We start from the raw sequence: 23,773 nt of genomic DNA on the forward strand, positions 1-23,773 counted from the left end.
TATATCACTGTTGCCAGTGCTTAAACACGCTGCCCACCACCTCACTGTGTGCACATCCACTGCTTGGTCTCCATAAATGTTCAGCAGGTGTTGATGAATGCCAGTGGGTGCCATTTTTTCCGCATAAAGGAATTCAATGACAAACCTTTGCTTCAAAAATGCTTCCATGTCAGATACACCCTTCTGCCCCTCTGCTGCCATCTGTCACACAGCAACAAAATGTAAAGGGATATTGGTGGGAAGCTTCAACCTCCACTGCCATACCACCAAAATTTCCCTCCTGACGGCAGGCCAACATCATACAGTTGAAGGCATTACTTTTGGAGCAGCCCTTGTTGCTATGAAGGTGTACTTACAATATCTTAAAGTTGCGCACAGCAAGCAGAAGAGATTTACTTTAGTTCATCCCCAAAGGGTGATGAAAAATATCTCCCACTACAGCATATTGACAAGCATCAGCAGATGGTGGTCCTGACACAGCAACCTCTTGAGCTGCAGTCTTGACAAAGAAATGTAGCTCCTTGTGTTGCCTCAAATTCTGGACTGAAAGATAAATTCACTTCTGCAAAATATTTGCTTTACTGAAAACTAACTCTACCAGCTGCCCAAAGAAGCTAATTCCAAAACTGGCAAGTGTCAGAGCTCAGATATGCCATTTGGCAGATTTAGTGCTTTGTGGGTTTTGTTTTGTTTTTAATTCTTTAGCTACTACTAATGATGCAGTGTGTTAGAAATTTTGCTCATTTAAAATATTTTGAAGGTAGCCAATCTATTGGAATGAATTTCCATTTATGTCTGCCTAGAGTTTCAACCACTAAAATGACAGTTCAAGTGTTACAGATGTTATAAAATTTAAAGAGCGTTAGTCTAAATTTGCTTGAATTCCCAAAGGAATGAATATATCTCCATACAATTTTCTAGAAGGAACACAGTCTTATTTTTCTTATTTTTGGTTATGTTCAATCACTATTTTCATGCCTAAGAACAAAAATAATTCCCACTTCAATTTAAAGTATGAATGCTATCTTAACTGTTAATTGTGGTGTTGTTACAAAAATACCACTGAACTGGGCAAGAAGATTGCTCAGAGCAATTGACAAAGCTTTTCCACAAACTAGTGCAAAATGTCTTCCGATTCATACATATTTACACAGAGAACTCTCACATATATGGGTATGTTTGATTTTGAAAATGATGTCAATCGGAAAATCATTGTCTCTTGATGTAGGGGATGCAGCCTTCATAGATTTTCTCTGAAAACACACTAGATGATTCAACGTTCTTAACCCCCTTCTTGTAACTAACCTCAACCCTTCTACCCTGAAGGGTTTCACAGCTAATTGCCTGAACCATGGCACTTGCTCAAGTGAAATGTCTTCAAATGGTGGATTTCAAAGAAAAACAGAGATCATTTTATATCAAACAGGAGCACACTTGCAGAATATGGCATCCTTTGCTTTATTTTGGTTGCCTTCATCTTAACTGTAATGTTATTTCAACAGGAATTTGTGTGCTTGGCTTTCCTGTGATGGTATCTGTAGTAGCACCACAAACGGTCCTGCATTCTTCGCATATTTGATGGCATGCATCAGCCCAGTTTGGAACAAAAGCTCTTGTTTTGGACACATAGCTGTAGACTGTTGCCTGATCCAAACTGTCTGCTTCCTTCTGAGCTCTCAAACAGAAATGATAGATCTGTTTGTAGTATTTTAGCAGATCTAGCCTCAGAAAACTTATCTGACATTGCCCAAATGAGCTACATTTTGCATTCCTTTTTTTAAAATTTAAATTTATACTACGTTCTCCATCAGCCTAACACCAAAAAGATGATGAAAATTTAAACTTAGGCTGTAATTGGGAAAGAGCTGCCTTGCAAAAGAATCTGAATATGTGCAATTAGCCTAAGCATAGGTGTTATTTGAAGAACTGTTGCAAATGCTAATTAGATATCCACCTATGTAGCAACTGCATAAAACAGCTTCATCTGCACCCACTGGATATTGAATATGGCTTAGCTGTTCACAGCTTGCAGTCTCCCATGTAAAATAAAACCAGTATCTCTTACATTCCAGACACAAGCTGCAATGCTGGCTGCAGCAGGGTAGAGCACAGGTTATCCAGCAGATACTCCTTGACAAACAAGGAATGGAAATGAGAAAATCTTAGATGCAGACGTGGCTGCTTTCCCTGCTTGCCAGGCCAAGAGGTTCCTTAGGAACAAAGAGTAGCAATATTATGTTGAAGAATAAATAAACAAATCCAATCCCTATGTACCTCAAATATCAAGACAAAACATACTTACTAAGGGGAAATAAGATCTTTGAAAAAGAATTCAGATAGGGACATTGAAAGTACATCCTGTCCATCCCAGGTCCCAAAGTAGGAACAAGTATCTTCATGTCATTCTAGACAGATATTTCTCCAACCTGTTCGTTATGGCCGCTGTGAATTTTGCAATCACTCTAGCTATCCTTCACAGGGCCATTGCTACTCCTGCTTTGGACAGGTGTTTCTCCCCCCTCCTTTGAGTCTCTTCTGCTACAGTTTACTTCCATCAATTTTGTTCCATCTACCACAGAGCTTTTACTCTCTGTAAACAACATACTGTTCTTCTTTTCAGCAGCCTTTTCTGTATTTGATAACTCTTGCAGTATTTCCTCTTGGCTGTAATTCTTCTAACAATCCAAATAGTTTCTGTCTCCCTTCTAGGTTTGTCTTCTTGAAGTTTGATCATTTACTCCTCTGGAGCCTCTCCAATCAGTCCACATCACACTCAAAACTACCACTCATCTTTGGATTTCCTCTTGGGACACTATTACCATGTATGAAACCGTGTTTTCCCAGCCAGGTTTTAAAATGACCTCTATTAAGCTGAGAGTTTCGTCTTCGGTGAGCAGTTAACTTGAGTTATTTGTGCTTGAGTTAATATCTCCCCAGTCAGCCTCACGTCACAGAATCACAGGAACAAAGAAGTGGAAGGAAACTCAGGAAATCATCTAGTCCATATCCCACCTTGGAGGTGCAATTGAGTGCCATTTATCTGCACTGCTTTTAAAAGACTCCAGCAACAAAGTCTTCATGACCTCCCTTGGCAGTCTTTAGATTAGAAATTGTAAATCTCTGTTTACTGGTACAGGAATGTCTCAGTCAGTTGCGTGCTCACCTTAACGTGTTTTCATGATAGATAAATCACAATTTGCTTCCAAGAACATTGTGTGGGACTGCATCCTAGCTTATCTTTGGAAAAAGGTTCCACCAAAACTACTAGACCATTTGCATGCAGTGGTAATATGATACTTACTTATCATATTAGTAAGGACAATAAAGATTTCGAAGTATCAACTAATAATTTATGGCGTTTAAAAGTTTTGATGCTGAATTAGCATTACCTTTCTGCAAATCCTCTATGGCCTCTCTCCCCTCAGATTCTCCTGCATTTTCAAGCACAAGTAATTCATTTACTTTCTTGACATCATCAGGAGACTCACCCACCTTCTGCATTTCTTAAAGAAAATGGCAGAAGGCTTACAATTTGTGATTTTCTCATATTGAAGGATATAGTATCACGTCCTGCTGACTTGCATAATCAGTTCTATCTGTCAAGTATACCTGACCTGTTCCTTTTCTTTCCTGCTTGTTTTTTCTTAAAATCAACTGCTTTAACATCTGGTCATAATTCATTTTTTCTTTTGTGGTTGAAGGGAGAAAGACATCAAAGACTTTTGTCTTTATTTGCTCATCTATTCACTAAGTAACGAACTACTACTTTTCTCCTACTACTTGATTACTCAGGTACTTCCTTGCTCTTGGTAGCTGCAATTCAGTTTTAGCATTCTGACCTTTCCCTACATGTCTATGGATCTGTCATATCAGTCTTCAGCAAGTAGAAACACACATTTTCCATTTTTCTCCCCCTCAACATTGTAAGCCACGCTCATTTCTCACTCACTGGGGTTGTTAGCTAAGAGCAGCCGCACTGCAAAATAACACTTGCATTGCACAGAGGGATTGGATTACTGCACAGAATAACTGTGTTAGCAGCTGACAAACCGTTAACTTGAGCTGTAGCCTGTGTGACCAGACAAGCCAGGCAGTTCAAGCAAAAATACCACCATCCATATCTTAAAGATTTCTGCATTTGCACAAGACTTGACTGGAGCAAAACTGATGTTATGTCTCCAGTATACTGCACAGTCAAGGTGAGCTCGGAGAACACTATGAAGAGATGTTAATTAAATACATTCCTTCATCTCTATTGAAATAAAACAAAAGCAACAGGCCACACAGCAGGAGGAGAATCCTTGCTGCCCACTCACATTTCGGCTGTAGTGACAATGAAAAGGATAAGAAAGTTCAACATTTTCAGGATGTGGTTACTCCTAGAGTTGCTCCTTCTCTGCTTTCACACCAGCTTGCCTGTTCCAGAGGGTGCTCGGAATGCTTTGAGCCCACAGAACATCCTCAATACACCTGTTAACAAGACAAAAGGCTTCAGACAAATCCAGAGGAAACACTACACAGCATGGTAACACAGACAGGGGGTCCTATTTATCTGCTTTACAAGTGAAAAATATTGAGAAACTGATGTAAAAAGAAAGAAGCTCCCAGAGATGTTCTGCACCCATAAATTTACTATACTAAGAGCATGGCAGATGTGATGCTGGTAGTTCTGCATTTTGTTTAGCTCCTACGGTCATACAGCTCTAAGAGTTTCAACAGAAAAGAAAACAAAATCCTCCAGTCCTTGGGGAAAAGTCACAGTTTATCTCTAGAAAGCATGAAGCCGCAAATCTGAAAAGATGCCAAAGTTGACAGTTAACTGCCACATACTACTGAAGCCTTTTTTTCTACTCTTTTCTTAAACACTTTCTTCCCACTCCCAGGCCAGGCTCCAGTTTGGAAGTCACTGAATGAATTCCACAAGTACTACAGTTTGTACTTTCACAAACAGCCTAAAAGCTGAGCTATCAGATTTCACAGCTCTGTGAAGAGGCTGGAACAACTTCAAAGCACTTCTGAAATATCTACTGCTTTATTCTGGAGAGACAATGGCCTCTGTATAGCTAAGGCTGAAACAGTCCTTTCCTTCAAAAGTTGATTTTGACACTCACAGTCTCAACTCCAGCAAAGTAACACCAACACTGAAATATCACATCCAAGACATTACAGCAAGGAAGGATTTACCTGTAAAGTTGGAATGATATCTCAAAGGTTTTAGACAAATTGTGTGATTTTAGGTAGGTTGTAACTTGAAAATGGGATGGATCCAAATTTGCTTCCATGTGTTATTCCCAGTGGAAAGCGGGCACTTTTGACAAGGTTTTTAGTTACTAAAAGTAGATCTATATTACACTATTAGAACAAAATCATCTTTAGTAGTTCTCTTAAGATAAATTTTAAAGTGTCAAATACATTCATCCTAGAGCTTATAAGGACAGGCTTCATAAAACCTTCCTATACTGAATTATTTCAGATATAGCTGTTTTTTTGAAAAATACAAGTAGGATTTTATATATTCTTGGCCAACCAAAACCTTTCACTCAATCTCAAGAATGGTTGCAAACATCATCTCCCATAAAGGCATGAGCATGCCAAATACATTGATGTTTACTAGGAATAACAAAATAAGAAATAGGAATCAAAAAATGCCACAGATACACTTATATGAAGAGCAGGAAAACTGACTAAGCAAATACTGTACTGAGGGTACACTTCTAACCTCCAGGTGAATGGAAAGTTTTAATTTACAACTGTATCATGTGTAACAGAGCTGCTACAATTCCAAACATGACAACAGGGTGACACATGTCATTTCCCTTGTTCTTATATGTCCCAGTTTTTCAGTTATTAAATGACAAGCTAGGAAATAGTAATAAACAGACAAGTCACAATGAAGCTAGTGAGTAAAAGGATAGTCAAGATTCATCAGCGTTTGATCGGAGCTACAGAAAGAACGAAACATCAGCTTCATCAATGTCATGAGAAAACAAACAAACAAAAGAAAACAACCTCAAGAATTCTAACCAAGGAAAAATGAGGCACTAGAGTCATTCACGAGGTGAAGTGCCATGTATCTGTATGGTACTTTGTTTATGATGTTTATGTGAAAGGGACTGGAAAGGCCAGCTGTAATACGGCAGTCTAATGCTTCATCATCCTCTCCATCTCCTCAGAATCTCCTAGAACAAACTGCGCACGGCAGGGAAGACAAACTCAACACTGCTGATTAATCATAGCTCTCCTTGCTAAATAGCCAGGGGAGACAATAGCAAAGTTTCCACTGAGTTTATCAGGAAGAGGAATTTAGCCTGATTACTTAATCCCCTTATCCTGTTGATCTGGTGCTTTGCATCTGTCTACTGCCGCCCAGTCCCTGGGCAACAAACTGTTCACAAGGTTCTGCCTCCGCCACCGTGCTCACCAATTCCACTTGTTTCATTTATAAAAACAAAGGGAAAAGAATTTTCAACTAAATTAAAAGCTAGCTAAAATTCATACTGGTTTTCTTCTGTGGAGTTGGGTGCGGGGAGGATGCTGAGGAATCTACCCTCCTCTGTTATGCCCATTTGTGACAGATATAACTCTAATTACAAACTTCAGGTAGATTATGAAAAGTGTGAAACTGCCTCTCAGAGCTTCAGCCTTTAAGCCACTTAAAAGGCATGAGCTGTTCTTAGATGACACTACTAAATTTGGGAATCTGTCTCCAGTACTGGATGCAAAGCTGATAAGCCCAACATCCAGTCCATCTTTTCCCCCTTCCTTTCCAATAATCTCATAATGTAACCTTTATTTCTTCCAGATTTTAAATGCTTTGATGATGCTTCAATCCAAACTCCCCAGGTACTGTACAGTCACAATCAGCTCAATATTCTGTAGAGCTTCCGCAGTCTCAAAATTCAAAGGTAAAACAGAAGAAGAGACTTTGGTGGAAAAGCAGTTTACTTTCCCTAATGACTCCTCCAAAACAGCAACGGAGAAACAAATTTAATAATACCTTAAAAATAAAGAAATAGAATCTGAAAAGATAGCAGCTAATAAAGATCAGCCACAAGCCACAGAACTGGCTACAGTTTAAACTTCTTTAAAATAGGTATGCTTTCTCTTCTCCAAGAACAGGGTATTTTGTTGAGCAAACTTTTTTTCCCATGAAACCACTTCCACATTACGGCTGAGCCATGTTTTTGACAATAATGTTTGGTTTGGCAAGTTTTAGCATGGTTATCTTGGAAAACAGATATTTCAAGCTATGCTGTTCATTTGGTCCCAGTATACTCCAAATTATTTTGATGAAACTTCAAATGTTGTATGAAAGGAAAGTCACAGCCAATAAATCACTTGAATCACCCAGAAAATCCCATACAGGACAGGTACTGAGTGCTTCACCCTGCCCAAGAAACAACACCAGGTTGCTGATCTGTTACAAACTGGAAATACCTATAATAAAAGGAAGGATTCTTTTTATTGCAAGAAAGCAAGTAAATATATACAGCACAAAGAATAGTAATATGACCCTACAGCAATACTCACCATCGAACAGAAGGATCGTAACTCTTCTGAGCAGTTAGCACTTAAGTTCATAAAGTTACTGAGGCGGCTCTCACAGCATTCGCCTCTTTCTAAAAACTGTTATTTATGTGCATGCACATAATAGTTATGCAGTTTATTGACTTAAAGGCAAGAGTCCACACCACGCAGCAGGAAGGGAGAGCGATTTCTTTATCAGCACCATCTTCTTCAACCACAGCAAAACAAAAAAGCACTGCAAATTGTAATAAAATGCAAAGAAGAAAGATTTAAATCCCAAAATGATGCATGATAGCTCACTCAAACGTGATTTTGTTTTGTTTTCTTCTGGGTCTGTTGCTCTTTAATGGTGTCATAAGAACTGCTATATTTTTTCCTGAAAATGTGAGGCTTTTGCAAACAATTCACAATATCAAAGGATGATATAAATCACTTTTTATAGTCCTGAATACCTTAAGAAGTTTCTTTCAGAAGTAGCGGCGAGTGGCTTGATTCTCAGAAATGCTCTATAACCTCAGATCCCAATGGAAAAGACAGTATCTGTCCTTGCTTTGCACTTGTAGAAATCAGGCCAATTCTAATGTCTGGAAATAAATAATACAAATACTTTTAATGTTGTAGTATCAAAGTAATTTCTATTTTTAATTAATCAGTACTTAATTTGAAAGTTAATACGCTTGTAATATTCATATCGTTTTTCTCACAAATGTTCACATACACCTCTCCATTTCTTAAACTGTCCTCAATGAGAAACGCATAAATGAAATACCTCCTTTTCACCTTCCTGCAACCCAAACACTGCTTAGGAGTTAAGAACATCAGCAGGAGAAGGAGACAGGAGAAGGAGAGCATTTGAAAATTTAAGCTTAGCTCTACAGCACTGCCAGAATAGGCAGATGAGCAACTGTGATAATCTCACATACATTTATAGGAAATTTCATTATTTTGTTTCTTTTATTATCAACAGTACTGTAAACATGAACAGGAATTAATATCTAATGGCAATAATTATTTCGTCTCAATTTATTTTCTAGTCTGTGTCAGTCTTCTGTATTGCATATACATCTGAAATACTGCACCAACAAACATCTCAGAGAAATTCTTCAGATACCATCTACATCAGTACATAGACTTATCTCTGTATTTGTCTTTTCCAGAAGAGCAAGCCCTCTCTAAATGAAACAATAGCAAAGGACCATCTAATTTACTAAGCAGCCTGCTACAGATGCAAGAGTCATAGGCTGACCTCATTTACACAGAGAGAGAACCAGGATGGCTATCACCTTCAGGAAAATAATTTGAAGCTTCCTTCAACAGAAACTGCTGAACTGCACCCCAACATTGCAGAAACGTCTCTGTTATTGACATTGAGTCCTGGGTGAATATTTTACATGCTTCAAAGTAGAAACAATTCAACATTTCCCCCAAGAGATATTCCTGTTTAAAAATCTCCTCTACAAAATGTACATTGCAACTGCAATATAAAGCAAATCATAACTGCAATCCTATACAAAGAATGTAACTTGTAATTCACTCTGTAATTCACTAATGATTAAATGCCTACTAGATATGGATGTTAAGGCTGTGACAGTGTAAAATTAGTTTTCAAGGATGACTTGTGACTTTTGGTTGGCTTGCAGTAGGTGCTGTTTGGGCACCTGTTGGTTTTACACACACAGATTCCTATACGTGGTCTCTGTTAGTTCCTTCCTGATGCTTCTCCTGTTTTGTCTTTCCCTACCTACTACACATCTATTTTATTCACCTTTTCATTCTTTTTATTTTCTTTTGGATGGCCTTGGTTTATTTCAGGTCCATAGAGAAATTAAATACAAATGATTTGCACTAACCTTCACACAGAGAAGTAATGCTGCAATGGACATTGTCTTCTGCTTCCAGCCAGTTGGTTTCTTTAAAGAAACAGCACTCCTTTTAAGGACTGAAAAAAAGCATTCTGAAAACAAATTGATTAGCTTCCTACAAATTATTTTTTTCCTTTCTTCTCTCTTAAAGCTTTTATCTATATTATTGTCTTTCATTCAGACAATAAAATTGATTAAAGTCAAATTACATTTCTGTAGGCATCTATTTGGTAAAACTTTTGACACAGCACATCATTCCAGATACATGAGCTGATATGACAAATCCTGCCCAGCAAGCTGCCACTGACTCCAGACAGTGTTGGATGTACAGTTATGCAATGGACGCCACGATACTCAGTCACTCAAATTACTCAGTTTTTACAATTATCTGGTCTTTTTGGTACATGGCTAACTCACACACATCGGTGCTGGTGTCTGCATACAGAAACTGCGTAACTCTTTGGACAAGGCACAGTTTAATATGTGCTCAGAAGTTACTATATACCGACCACAGGAGTGGTCACTGGAAGCAGTTCAAAATGTTTTACAGGAATGCTTTGATGCTATCCAGAGCAACACTACTGGCCAGTAGCAAGACTGTAATTATGCTAGCTGGATTTGGAACCAGGATTGAGTTGCAAGAATTCCCTCCTCAGCTCACCCATTCCAGAACTTTATCAATGCCAACATACTGTTGGGAAAGTTCAGTTCCAGTGAAAATGTAAGCCTACAGCTGAAAACCTCCTGGGCTGTTTTTGTTTTAAAATCTAGGTCACATCACTCGAAGAGCAGCAGTAGACTTTCCACACAGGTGTAGAGGATGTAGGAATTCTGTATAGAAGAAAAAATACAAACAAAGAAACGTTTACAAAAATCTAACTTTATGTAGGGGAAAAATATTAACATAATTCATTATAAGTCTCATCTCTGGCCTTGCTACCATCTGTGGTGGGGATGTTGCTCTACAATGAAACAACCCATATACAGCCTTAAACACTGCTGGGAGCACACAAGCCCTATGTTTATTCCCAGCAACATATTCATAAATTATAAAACCAAACGGGGACCACTTTGTGTGGGCTGGAGGAATGTACTTAGTAATGACATGTTCTGTCTGCTACTGTGGCCAGGACAGGCATTCAGAACTTGCAGCCAAATGCATGTTTGCTTGAGTCAGGTATGTTGACCTTGTACACCTGAATAGTGGCCCCTAATTTCTCAGCCCAGGTTGATGGCATTCATGCAGCTTGTCACTGCTGGAGCAGAGACAGGCGGCAGAGCGGTCAGTCACTCATGGCACCTTTACAGGCACCAGTGAGCTCAGCAGACAAGCTTTGCTCTGGTCAAGCAGTTTTCATGGTCAAAGATGATGGCTGTGGATTTGGTTGGACTTTTCCCAATCTTTGTTGGCTACAGTTTTTAAACTCTTGTTTCCTTGGCATAAACACATGTCCAAGCTTGAGACTTACAGTCCAACTTTTGCTCAGCCAAATTTTGCTGGTTTGAGGAACCATTACCTCTATTCTCTACTTCCTCAAGTGACCCTAAACTAGAGAATAGGCTGATCAATATTTACAATTGGAGAAGTACTTATTTGCTTTGTGCTCATGGCACTGGCCTTTGGGAGCTGTGCATGATGTTCTCCCACACAAACGCAGGTACAGTTCCCATTATTGTCTCAAACACCGTCAGGGAGATACATTTCTCCCCTTGCTTCCAAGCAAAGATTCCTCTTGATTCCCTCCTCCTTTACGCAGTCTCAGTATTTAAACAACAGACAAACACTAATGTCTTATAGATTATTTTGCAAGGTATAATTATTTTCAAAAGAAACTACTGATCTAGAGAATTATTTTACTCTCAAAAATGAATGTTGTTTTCCATGCCTTAGGAAGTAAAGACACCTTACCATGTCTGAATAGTTCAGTTCTCTCTGCCATACGTTACCCTGATTAATTTTGGCAGTGATGAAGTTGTAGAAGTAATTTAAAGTTATGATCATATGGATCCATTGTATTCACCACAGCAGAATCACGTTCCTGTTTTAACCCTCGTGACCTTTCTCCTCTGCAGAAGCACAGGAGGTAAAACCTGCTTCTAGAGGGTTTTTTTAGAGTATTTTCCTTCACCATTAATGAGAATGCACTCTGAGAGTCAGTTTAGTTAAGAGAGGCAACAATTTTACTAACAGTGCTGCAGTACAGCAAGAGTACCAGATAGGTATACTAAAGGTGGAATCACACAAGAACAATAAGACTGTTAAATTAAAGACAAGCTAAGTTCACTTTGTCAGTATTAGAAATTATGAATGGAAGTGACAGACACAAGAAATCCAGCACGTTTGCTGGCTAAAAGAAGAATATGCAGAAATACCAGACTCACCATTTGTTTCCTTTCTTGAGTTTTCTTTCTTATTTCCTTCTCATTATTGCTATTGAAGTATTTTTAGAGAAGTATTGTAAATAATGGCAGTTATCTGTGTGAATTGTATGCCATTCGTGGCTCAATGCTTTTAAGTAATAGCCTTGTCTTCTTTCAGACTGAGCGTGTACTTTGTGTGGCTTCCCAAAATAACTTCTGGCAATCCCTGCAGCTAAAAGAGCTGTTGATTTCTAGAAAGTGACACATTAAGTGTCTACAGAAAGATCAAGTATGAATTGATTAAAGAACATCTATCTGAATGTCTACTGTGAAGTGATCAATCACTGACAAGCTTCTGAAAGTGGTTTCAACTCTGCATGCATACAAAGGTAATAAGTAGCAAAAAATATCAAGCAAATACTTAAAAGCATTCTTCAAAGCTCTCCTTAAAAGAACTAACCTGTATGACATCAGTTTATACTACTGTTATATATGACAAATACATAAATAACAACACTGCTAAGAAAATGGACTGGCACACCCACCTTACTGTTATCACAGTGGTATTTGCTTATACGTGATTATTTTACAGTGATGGAAGTTTCATTAACAAACAACTTCATTCTACTGCCAACTAGCAAAGTGTTTAACAAACACTGGGCAAAAGAGATGGCTCCTAAGAAAAAGTAGCAATTCACTTAGCAATTAGCCTGCTAATTTCTTGCTACTTCTCTAATAGAGCCCAAATAAGCTTAAAAGGTTGCTGCCCCACACTGGAAGTTGCCACCTTTTGAGTAATATTGTGACCTATGTTATCATGTTCCAGATTGTACTAAGGAAAACATGTGCTGTTGTTGTTGCTTTTTTTTTTTAAAGTGAGCTTACTTTTTTTTTTTTTTTTTTTCTTTTTTTTCCTCCAGAGTTCTTACACCCAGGGAAATCAGGGCATATAGCTAATCAAGAGCAAAATTAACCAACCAGACAAAGCCACCCAGTATTCCACCAGGCCATCATTTTCAACCAAAGATACCAGAGAGAACAGAGCCTTTTTAAACCAAAGTAATTCTAAACTGCGGAGAAATAGCTTTATTTAAAAAATAAAAAATAAAAATAAAAATAAAAAAAAGCTGTGAGCCCATCTGCTTTCATTAAAATCAGAGAGGCTGTAGTCACATGATTCGCTGACACTAAGGGCAATTTCAAGTTAAGAGTTTCACACTTTTCCCAGTTCTTGGGTCATTTATGTCCAAGTTAATTCAGTGATATTACTCACAGTATGTCTCCAGAAAGTTCTGCAGGCACGCTCTCCTCAATCTCCTAAATCTTCCATTTATAGATTACAAAGAAGGTTTTTGAGAACTGCAAACCTGGCCCAAATGCTCACATTCCAGTGAGAACACCTTGACTGTACAACAGCTAAAAAGAAACACAAGAGCAAGGGACTGCTGGGCTAATCACGGGACAGAGAATGGGACCTTCCAGCAGCCAAGAGATCTGAGTGAGTGCGATAACACTGAAGAGAACAGAGGAAGTATTAAAGTGGAGAGTGAAATCTGGAGAGAGATGAAGGGCTGAGTAGTGTTACTGCCCTGCAACAAAAAGCTCACACACTCTCTCTGCAAGTATTTCTGTGCAGCCCAGCACTGCAGGAATCGAGCGCTCCTTCTTTACTTAATCCAACATCTCTGTGAGGAAGGTAAAAATCACACTCATTTGCACACAGAAAACTAAGACAATAATATTAACTGTTTTACCTGACAGTATTCAGGAGGAGGTAAGAACAAAAGGCTTGCTTGTGTCTTTGTTAGCTTTCGTTTTAAAAATAACACAGCAGGCAGAAGTGCCTTGATCTTTCACACACACGTGTCATGTTCAGGTCCTTCTCCTTATCTCTCACCTCGGATGGCAACCCTCAGAACTACCCACATGACTGAGGAACTGGCATTGAGCCAACAGATTACCAGGTCAGTTCACAGAGAAAGCCAGGCAAGGAGGAAGCCCGGGCAAATTGCTTTCTGGCAGAAAGAGCAAAATTTCAGCTTACCTTCTGCTGTGGGATGCCGAAGCGGCACTGAGTCTGGAGGGGTGAGGTGGGACTGCGTTACTGAGAGAAGCCAGGGAGCACAGACTGCACTATGGCCCTCATGGGCACGCTGGAAAGCTGAAATTAATGCAAAGCACACTGCTGATAAAGGCAAACTGACATGTGAGTGAGATTACTCTGTTATGCAGCTGAGGAAAGCCAGACAGTGTGGTAAAGCTGCCTCCTCTGAGGAGGTGAGCACACTCAGCTACAGTGCAAAGCAGCTTGGGGCTGTGCTGAGGGAAAGATAACCAAATGCTAGTTTAAAAGAACTGAAACACTGTTCTTAATTCACCAGCTGAAGGTAAAGCAATAAACTGATAAAGTTATAAATACTACACCTTCTTTTGGTTAATGCTTGGAGATGTGGAAAAGCAGCACTACCCTGCTCTGAGGGAATTTAAAGGGACATTGTCCCACTGTCCAAGTAAAACTAAGGAGGACAATACTCTGACATTTCAATATTTCGTTGACAATAAATGATTCATGGAATGGCTGACATTTTACTTAGTCTAACTGATAATAGGGTTTCTTAAAAAACAACAACCACCACCACCACAAGCGGACTAGCAACAAGAGAGACAGCAGCCATGGCTTCCTAGCTAAGCAGGGGTGGCACCAAGGCCTTTCCAGCCAGAACCCCTGCACTGCCCCAGGAGCAGTGGCCCGGCCTTCAGGCCTGCTGCCACATTGGGACGGTTCGATCACAAAAGCAGGGTCAGATTTCTTCTAAAATTAAAAAAATAAACTATACAAGAATGGCTGAGTTTGTGACTCCCACATAAAATATATTTACAATGCCAGAAAACTCTAATTGTCAAACAGGAACAGACTTTGAAAGAGGAACCTTTCCTCTCCAAAAATGCAGATGTTTTCCTGTACTTGTATCAATTCTGTGGCATCGGTGCTGTTGTAATTGTTATCCCTGCAACACTCTATCCTCTGCAAACACAGGAGGCAAGTTCTCCAGTCAGGTCTTTTTCCTCTAAATACTCATTTACGTGCTCCGTTTGCATTAGATAAACATAGGGCTTGAAAAAGCACAGTAACTTTTTTCAGCCATGACACAGCGACTCTTCTTCTTGTCATTCTGATTCAGTATTATTTATCTGCCTACAGATAACTTGATTACACCAAGACGATGTATTCCATTGGTTTAATCTATAGAGGGCAATAGATTTTATTTTATTGTTTTACTCCCAGTCCCAAAATATTACTAGCTGAAATGGCAGACTAGGGTCCCAGCAGCCAGACGGGTACCCACCAAATAAGAACTTTTCCATAGGTTGTGCAATGTCATGGGAATTTCCAAAGCAGTCACTTCTCCATGTCCTTTTTTTTCCCCCCCTATGCATCTTGGTTATGCAAAGCACCGTTTTTCAAACCACCAATCAAGTCAGATCAAGAGATCAGAACGTCACAGAGCTTCTTACAGAAAACACGCTCCATCCTGCTGGCACAAATTACTAGGTATAAGGCATCCTATGTCCTACTGCCCTCCCTCCCAGGGGCCCACCCACTGCAGGCATACACAAACACTTGATTATCCCATTGCTACTAGCCCAAATGTAGAATTCAAAACTTGCAATCTGAAAATATTTAAACACAGAAGTTGTAACAACGTTGCTTTTTTTTTTTAATTAGCCTCCACCTTTTCTACTCATGCATAAATGTTCTTTCAGAACATATATTTGGAAAGAATTGAACAGGACAGATCATGGTCCTCCTCATCCCTCATTTCTTCCTTTATGTGAATAGTAGCATCTCAGAGGACATTTCCCCATTTTTTCTTCCATTCTCCATCCTATAGCCTGGAAAATTTCATATGGGCATCCAGTAGGTTCAAAACGAGTTCATTTATGGTATATTCAAAGTCATACCCAAATTACTAGTGAACAGAAACACACAGAATGAACTGAACAAGTGAGAATACTGTCACCCCTACACAGCGAACCAGTCTCAGGGCTTGCAGACCAAAAATGCATACTGCAGCCAAAGATGGGTGGGAGGTCACACAAGAGATGGACAAATGACTTCAAGAGAGTGAGGGTTGGTTATTGCTCATTTTCACTTCTTTAAGTAAGCTAGCTTAGGTGAGCTAAGCTGCAGAACAAAGCATTCAAGCATCTATCCAGACTGATTCAATCATTAGCTGACATACTGTACTTAAGCTCCTACCAAGCACCAGCTTCAGCTAATCATTTCAAAAGCAAATGTGAATGCTGTGCATACTGCAGCATTAATCTCTGTTATTGCACAGCCAAGTTATGTAACTAAAATACGGCACACATTGAGTTGATAGGAGCCATTTAAGCACATACTACTCATTACATAGCCCTTGAATGTAATAGAGGGCATGAATAATAGCTTCAGCTAAAAGTCACCTGGTAGCAAGATGGACACGGATGCTTAGTTCTTAAATATGCAGAAAGTAAGTCTGCAGCATTGGAGTATGCCTATAAATGTGGTGTTCCTTTTTCTTTTCTGAATTTGTACTTCTGCTGGAAAAATGTCATAAACATTACAGAAGACATATGACAGTTGAGACGCTAATTAAAGAAGTTAATAAAAAAGACTAGAAAGATTTAGAACTCCGTAACATGTATCAACTCAGCAACAAATCAAGCTTCAAAACAGCAATTATCAGGGTGGGGGGAAAGAAGTATATAAGCACTGCTAGTACTTCTGGAAACTGCTTCAAACTCTTTTTACAATCTCATTCCTTTTCAACCAATAGCACTAACAAATGCATTCAATATAGCCCTTTTTGAAAACTGAAGCTGTCACAGTAATGGATTCAAAAAGAAACTCAAATAATAATCAGCAACTTCCACTTGAAAAAAATCATGCAAAATAAACTCCTGAGCATCTAAGCCTTACTATCTGATGTGAGACAGAAATCACTGTCCATTTTCAAACTTAAAAAATTATGAAGTATTTTGTCACAGACACAACAACAGACTACACAGAAGAATAAGATAGGATAGCACCGTTTGTTGAGGAAATTCCACTTTAATTTATAAGGGGTTTGATTTATAAGGGGTTGCAGTCTATTTAATGAAGTCTTGAATTATTAAGAATCTTTATGCCAAAAAAAAAAAAAAGCATCAAGAGGATTGTTTGATTACAGATTAAGTTTGCTTTAAACGTATTCTCAAAACATATTTGCTAAACAGGTTTAATTTTACTAAAGAAAAGAACTACTAATGTAAACACAGTGAATGTTAACATCATTAGTTGGTTGATTTTTTACTGTATGTGCTAATGACGTAAATGGACAGATCAGCCCAGCAGAACAGCAGCATCCTCTCACTCCCCGTTATAGTTTTTCCAACCAATATAATCACCTTTGCCAATTTCTAAAATTATTCTAAAAAATCAAACGTTTTAAACAAGATGTGCTCATAGATGTATCAATTCAAAATAGTTACCTGGATTACAGGTGCTAACTAATGCCTCCTAAAATTTAATAGTAGCTTCGAGTACCTACAAATATGTTTTAGTTATGGCTAGAGCATGCAAATCATCTGAAACATTGCAAAGCACAATGCTCATAAAATACTGTTTTATCCAAGGTGCATTAATGGGCTAACATGGACGCACAACATGGGCTAACATTCAGCAGCCAAATCAACACTATGAGCTTTTATGATGAACTGTTAAACTGTTAGAAAGCTGTAGGTGAAGGGTTTGAGAACGGTGACTTGGTTTCATTGGTTGTTTTGTTTTACTTCTGAACACATGCAGGTTAAATGCTGCCTTTTTACATATTAATAGTTCTTTAGGAAAAAACATACTAAAGCTCTTCGAGAGCAACTGCAAGCTCTTGTGGGTTATATTGCCCCTTTCTACATATAGAAATGATGCCTTATCTCATTTACTGATTAGCATCAGCCTCTTTGGTGGAGACTGTTTTGTCAGCAAAGGACGAGATTTCCAAAGGCAGCATCCTTTGCAGTCACAGGTCCATCTTAGGTTGCAGCCTCACCATGCACCAATATCCTGAAGTCTGCCAGCACCAGTATATACGTAATTGTCACCAGTGATCTGTAATGACTGTAATATTTTAAGGTGTAAAAACTTTCTCAAAACTTTTGATTTGGTATGGTCAAAAAGTGAATATACAAGTGCAAAAATACCAGTACATTTAGAGGAATGGTAAACTTCCAAAGAAAAAGCCAGGTGAAAAAACAGTATAGATGAAGGGGATTTGGCTCAACTGCAGTCAGAAGAGGACACTGCACTAACTTCAGCCTAGCCCCAAACATCGTAAACGTCTCAGGGGAAATAAATCCTTTTTTTTGGAGGGTTTGACAGCTATCCTCCCATCCTCTGTGGAGGGTGGTGCACTGAGCACCTGCTTTTTCTTGATAACAAGAATTCTGTCAAATGCACCCTGGTCCATAAAGTTGCTTTGCAGAAGCAAGAGCAATGACCAACAGGGACCTGAAATAGCCTGTTCTCTTATCATGTCAACAACATTTTGCTTTGAGATCTCCAATTTCATTACTTCTCCAGACTCAAAAAGAACTAAGACTTTGCAAATGCTACACACATAAAATAACAATATAGACAAAGAGTCAGAGTAAAGTGCAGAAATAAGTCACAGAAGAATTCTTTATTCTTCCTCTTGCACCGACTTCCAGACAATCATCTTGGTCGCTGTTTTTAAATTTCATGCTGCTATCTTGCTTTCAGTGATTTAACTTGCTTAGAACTCTCCCACTGACATAAGTGGAAGGAGGATGGTATCCTGAAGATTCACCAGAACAATGAAACGAGATCTTTAGTGAAATACCCAAGTATACCACAGAAAGGCAGAACTTTACAAAGCGCACTCCCTACTACACCTAACTGTACTCGACGTTCTTAAATAGTAGTGATCCACAGCCATTCTTAGTGGCACAGTAGCAATATCAAAGAAAGCTATAGCAGGGCAATCTGAGAGATCTGAGACAGATCACCAAGAAAAACAAACAAACAAACAAACAAACTACAGCAGATAAAACAGTATCTAGTTTATTACATATAGAAAGAGATTTCCAGAATTTACAAACACCCACATTTTCATTCCAGGGAAAGAGTTAATTTGAAAAGTTCACCCTTTGTTTTCATTTTGTTTTGTGGTTTTCTGTTGTTTTTTTTTTTTTTTTTTTTTTTTTTAATTTCTATTCTTTACAATATATACAATGGAAGACTTTGATTTCTTTTTTTCTGATTTTTTGTCAGTTTCTGTGCAATTGACAAATTCAAGTTGACACTTGTAAATACCATGTACAGTAAAGTTTGTCTTCATTGTAGTTAATACAGATTATTATTTTACAAGGAGTACAAAATTACTTTTCTTCTGGAAAGAAATCAGTTCAGCATCAGGGTTATCTTACAACTGATAGTATCAGCAAATATGACTGTACAATCAAGGCCCGGGGACCAATGACTCGTATTATATTATTTTCTGAATTACAATCTTAAAACAAGAATAGTACCCTACTCTATTCTTAGAAGCCTTGTTTTAAGCAGGTTTCCCACTCTGTTTACAACAGAATATAGTATACCTCAGTTCCACATCAAAAAAGATGTGCTGTAGGAAAAGTTACATTTTAATTAAAAAAGTACATGTATAAATCAAAACCTATGTTAAATATTTAATACTCTTCAACCAACATTAAGTTTTGTATGTAATAATTTACAAGGATGATTTGTCATACAGGTTTTCAGCAGCAAATGAAGTTGTGTAAATGTGCTAGTAAAATACCCATTCTCACCATGACACAGTGGTGGGCACATCAGTTCATTGTGGCCAGCTAAGTCCTTATGGTAGAGGATTAAGAGAGACTCATAGTCCAGGTGTCACAGTGCTTCTGCTTGGCACAACACAGGATGTGCAGCTCAGTCAACTAACTCCTGAGGTTTGTGTAAAGTAAACAAACTGAACTGGATGCATCGTACCCATTTACAGAGGAAGAGGAGGAGGAGGAGGTGAGGTCCTAGTTGTGGTAACATGAAACATTTAGAGTCTTGATACCCATGAGTTAAAAGAAGGATTTGCTGAGGTTGTATAGGTCATCATTCTGAAAAGGAAAGAGAAAGAAAATTAGCATCACGGGCACTGTGAAGTTTTCCTGTAATTATCACATCTCCCCCGACATCTTCCAGTTTTGTGGGGATTTTTTCCTATTTAAAGTGTTATCACTCAAATTGAAAATGTTAGCACCTTGAAAAATTACGGCATACACATTTGAACTGTACTCAAAAATAATTTAAAGAGCATTTAAAACAGATGTCGGCAATGAAATTACAAGCAGTCAGAAATACATTTAGATTTGCAAGAGATTCACCTAAGCAGAAACAATTTAATTGTCTATACCAATTACCCCAGAAAAACTCCTATGACAAAACAAAAAAAGGTCAAACAACTACCCTGCTGCTGGCATTTTTGCCCAACACGTGTAAGACTCAGGCCTCCTTGCAGGGCTTCCTAGCCATCTGCAAATGCCATGTTTTGCTTGAGAAGGATGACTGAGTATCAGGGGTGCAGCACCATCATTCACCACTGACATACAAATTAGAAAATAACTGTACCCAGAAAATCCTATTAAAGTCCATAAATGTATTTACATTTTATTTATTTCTCTGACTATGGAGAGGACTGTGGAAATAACAAGGTACTGCAACCCTAATAAGGATTACTTATGTTCCGTACAGGTTTACTACTGAGCAAATGCCAAAAGTTGCTTTTGATCCACATCTTTAGAACTCTGTGCAGTTCTGGACACCATAAGAGAACATAAAACTATCAGAGAGCATCCAAAGGAAGACTACAAAGATAGAGAAGGGTCTGGAGGGTAAAGTGCATGAGGATTGGCTGAGGGCCCTGGGTTTATTCAGCACAGAGCAGAAGAGCTGAGTGAGGGCAGCCCTCATGGCAACTGCAGCTCCTCACAGGGAGCGGAGGGGCAGCGCTGAGCTCTGCTCTGTGTGACAGCGACAGGGCCCGAGGGAACGGCGAGGAGGGCAAGAACAGATCCCTGGGCAGTGGGCACAGCCTTGAGCTGCCAGAGTTCAAGAAGCATTTGGACACTGCTCTCAGAGATAGGGTTCGGGTGGTCCTTGTGGAGCGGGGGGCTGACCTTGAGGATCCTTGTGAGTCCCTTTCAACTCGGGGTATTCTATGATTCTGTCACTGGATGATTCTCATCATCTCAGCTCTAGCTCTTCTAATCTAGCACATAATGCAGATGCCTCAAAGTCCTCTCCTATCTCTGCATTTCTGTTGATCTTTACACAGGTCAACAATAGAAGTGCTCTTATGGGGTACATCTACATGAGCAACAGAGGATGGAGTGAGACTCGGTGTCGATCTGCCTTGTGTCCTACTGGGAATCCCCTGGCAGACTCTTCAGCTGTCCCTAGGCCTGGCCGGCTGCAGGCCCACACAGAGCCCACCAGCAGGCAGCCACACAGAATCATAGGATTGCTCAGGCTGGAAAAGACCTTGAAGATCATTAAGTCCAACTGCATCCCAGCCTCCAAGCAATAGCATACACAACCCTAGAGCTTTTCTCTTTGCACTACAGCAGGATGTAGCCATACCCACTGATGCCTGAACAACACACCCATAAATGAATATCGGTTTTGTTTTCACTGGGGCTAGAGGACTACCATCATTTACCTTTTGGGAGTTTCACATAAAAACTGATGAAGCAACACTTAGACTTTACATAAACGTGTGTCTATTTCTATATTAAATATTAACTAAGCTCCTGAAAATATAGGTAAATAGTGTATTTTCCTCAGTACAAATAAAGAATTCCCATACACATGTTGAAGTATAAAACTGAAAAGACCTCCTGTCCTATATTCTTTAATTGCCCAAGAAACAAATTTATTTTCTGTGGTCCTTCAAGTGAAAGGAAAGCCTATCCTTGCAAGTGATGTGTGGTATGCTGTGAAAACTCCCCAGAGAATTATCTCACAGATCTCTTATTTACTTTCAACTTTCTTCTGCATTTGTATTGTAACCTCCTGGAATGTTCTGAGCCGAATATCTATCTACAGCTTTGCAGAGCTCTGCAGCTTTCAACTATGCTTGACCTAAAATTAGCCAGTAATGCCATACTGTATTAATAAAGACTAATGACAAAGAAGAAACTGCTTAAACTAAATTGAAGTATAATGTGTGCAAAGTGCCCCCTTCCCATCCATTCCAGATGCAGCAGGGCTGCAGGAGGAGTTTAGTGACCATTGGCATGGCCACCAGTCTCAGCTTCTCTGCATGGGCAAGGCAAGATGAAGGAGACAGGTGTCCTACATCATTGGAAGTTATTGTGTTAAGAGATTTAAATATTTAAACAATAATTTGCAACATCAAGACAGAAAGTGACATTTCTACACTAGCATTCAGGTAATCTCAACTGAAATATATAAATATAAATAAATAAATATAATCTTAGATTATATATCTGTATAAGAAAACAAAACCTGTGACTGCCAACAGTGCTGTCTTTGTCTAACGCAATTCATCACCCATTCAACCAACACAGTCGGGAACACATTGCAACTGCTATTTTAAGAAGTCAGAAGAGTAAATGAGGAAAGAGTTAACAAGTCTCTATGAAAAAGAAAACACTTCCCAGAGGAATTCACTAAGCAAATAGTACTAAAGAAAATCACAGTTACAGCATCTTTGAATCTTAAAAGTCCTGAACATGTGTAAATGAGTAAAAAAAAAAAAAACACAAAAAAACACAGCAGTTTCAAATATCTGAGAGCTTGAGACTCTGGATGAAGACAGAGTCATGCAGGGTGTGAACAGAACCGGGCTGTGCTTCATATGAACTTCAGTTGCCAGTACAAGAGCAGGCAGGACGTGGGCCCTGTCTTCCCGCTTGTTACTGCACCTCCAGTTTGTCCAGAAGTACAATATGGAAAACTACTTGTCAAGCAGGAAAAGTATTACCAGACCACAATTCAGCCGCTGTCAGTCATTTTAGAGACTACCAATATTACTGTTCACAAACCTCATTGACCTTATAACCAGCACCATTAAGAAGTACTTTTTAGAAGTTATTTTTAAGAATTTCTACTGCTTACCAATATATGGAAGTTCATTAGAAACTATTTATTATTTTGGCCTAATAAAAGAAAACAACACCAACTTTCAAACTTCAATTTAATATAACAACCCCTAACTCAAGTTATTGGGGTGGCAATGCACATGTGTAAAACCTGCTATACATTTTCTACAATTTCAAAAAAAAAAAAACCAACAAACCAAAACCAAACAACACAGGGAAGGAGAAGTTTTCTTCTAATTTCACGAGCAGAAAAAAAATTAAGACTCCACACTGTGAGATTACTGATTGCAATGATTGTTGTCATCTCCCCAACTCCTCTTAAAAATCTCTTTCTGAAATGGAAGAACTGGGTAACAGAGAACAACCATCCCCACTCCTGTGACATGGCAGAGGTGTCTGTTCTGCCTTTATGCCCAAGAGTGCCCAGAAAGCAGCCCTTCTGAGAGAAAGCTGCTGCTCCAGGGCAACTGCCGACAGTCAACCTGGAAGGCTTTGATCCAGGGAATTCTTGATTGCACATAACTCCTAGCAAAAAGCGCCATCCTCAACTTTAGTGTACACATGTTCTTTGTTAGAGTCAAAAGAATACTTAATTTTTTGGCATAATTTTCTCTCTCTTCAGAGAATTATTACAATATGTTTCAAGGCGGAAGCACCTTATAAGGTACTGAAGTCATCAGCTAGATACCTCATTGTTTCTTATCAACAACCATAAGCATTTCCTTAACAACATATAAAACCAGTGTGGAAGGCAAGTGTTTTAATAGAGAGCACTAGGAGTACAGTGAGCTGAGGTAAGGATCATTAAAACCACTGACATCACTGTTGGCAAGCATGGAAAGGGGAAAACCTGTGTTTAATCT

The 23,773-nt window shown here is 38.9% G+C and overlaps 1 protein-coding gene and 1 long non-coding RNA gene across 2 annotated transcripts in view; both read right to left on the reverse strand.

Moving 5' to 3' along the window:
* Window positions 1-13,769, reverse strand: part of LOC104912564 (uncharacterized) — a 228,954-nt gene extending 215,185 nt beyond the window's left edge. The window contains exons 1-4 of the long non-coding RNA XR_014885408.1: window positions 13,505-13,769; window positions 9,378-10,220; window positions 7,980-8,111; window positions 4,317-4,470 (exon numbers count right to left, since the gene is read on the reverse strand). This is a non-coding gene — a long non-coding RNA (uncharacterized LOC104912564). The remainder of the gene's footprint in view (window positions 1-4,316; window positions 4,471-7,979; window positions 8,112-9,377; window positions 10,221-13,504) is intronic.
* A 5,067-nt stretch (window positions 13,770-18,836) lies between these two features.
* The window catches only part of IRS1 (insulin receptor substrate 1), a 48,481-nt gene continuing 43,544 nt past the window's right edge, over window positions 18,837-23,773 (reverse strand). Inside the window, exon 2 of the mRNA XM_085233364.1 lies at window positions 18,837-19,904. Within this exon, the coding sequence (XP_085089490.1) occupies window positions 19,900-19,904 (5 nt within the window). The 3' untranslated portion in view covers window positions 18,837-19,899. The remainder of the gene's footprint in view (window positions 19,905-23,773) is intronic.

The sequence above is a fragment of the Meleagris gallopavo genome, chromosome 11 (assembly GCF_905368555.1).
Source record: "Meleagris gallopavo chromosome 11, MGAL_WU_HG_1.1, whole genome shotgun sequence".
Taxonomy (NCBI): domain Eukaryota; kingdom Metazoa; phylum Chordata; class Aves; order Galliformes; family Phasianidae; genus Meleagris; species Meleagris gallopavo.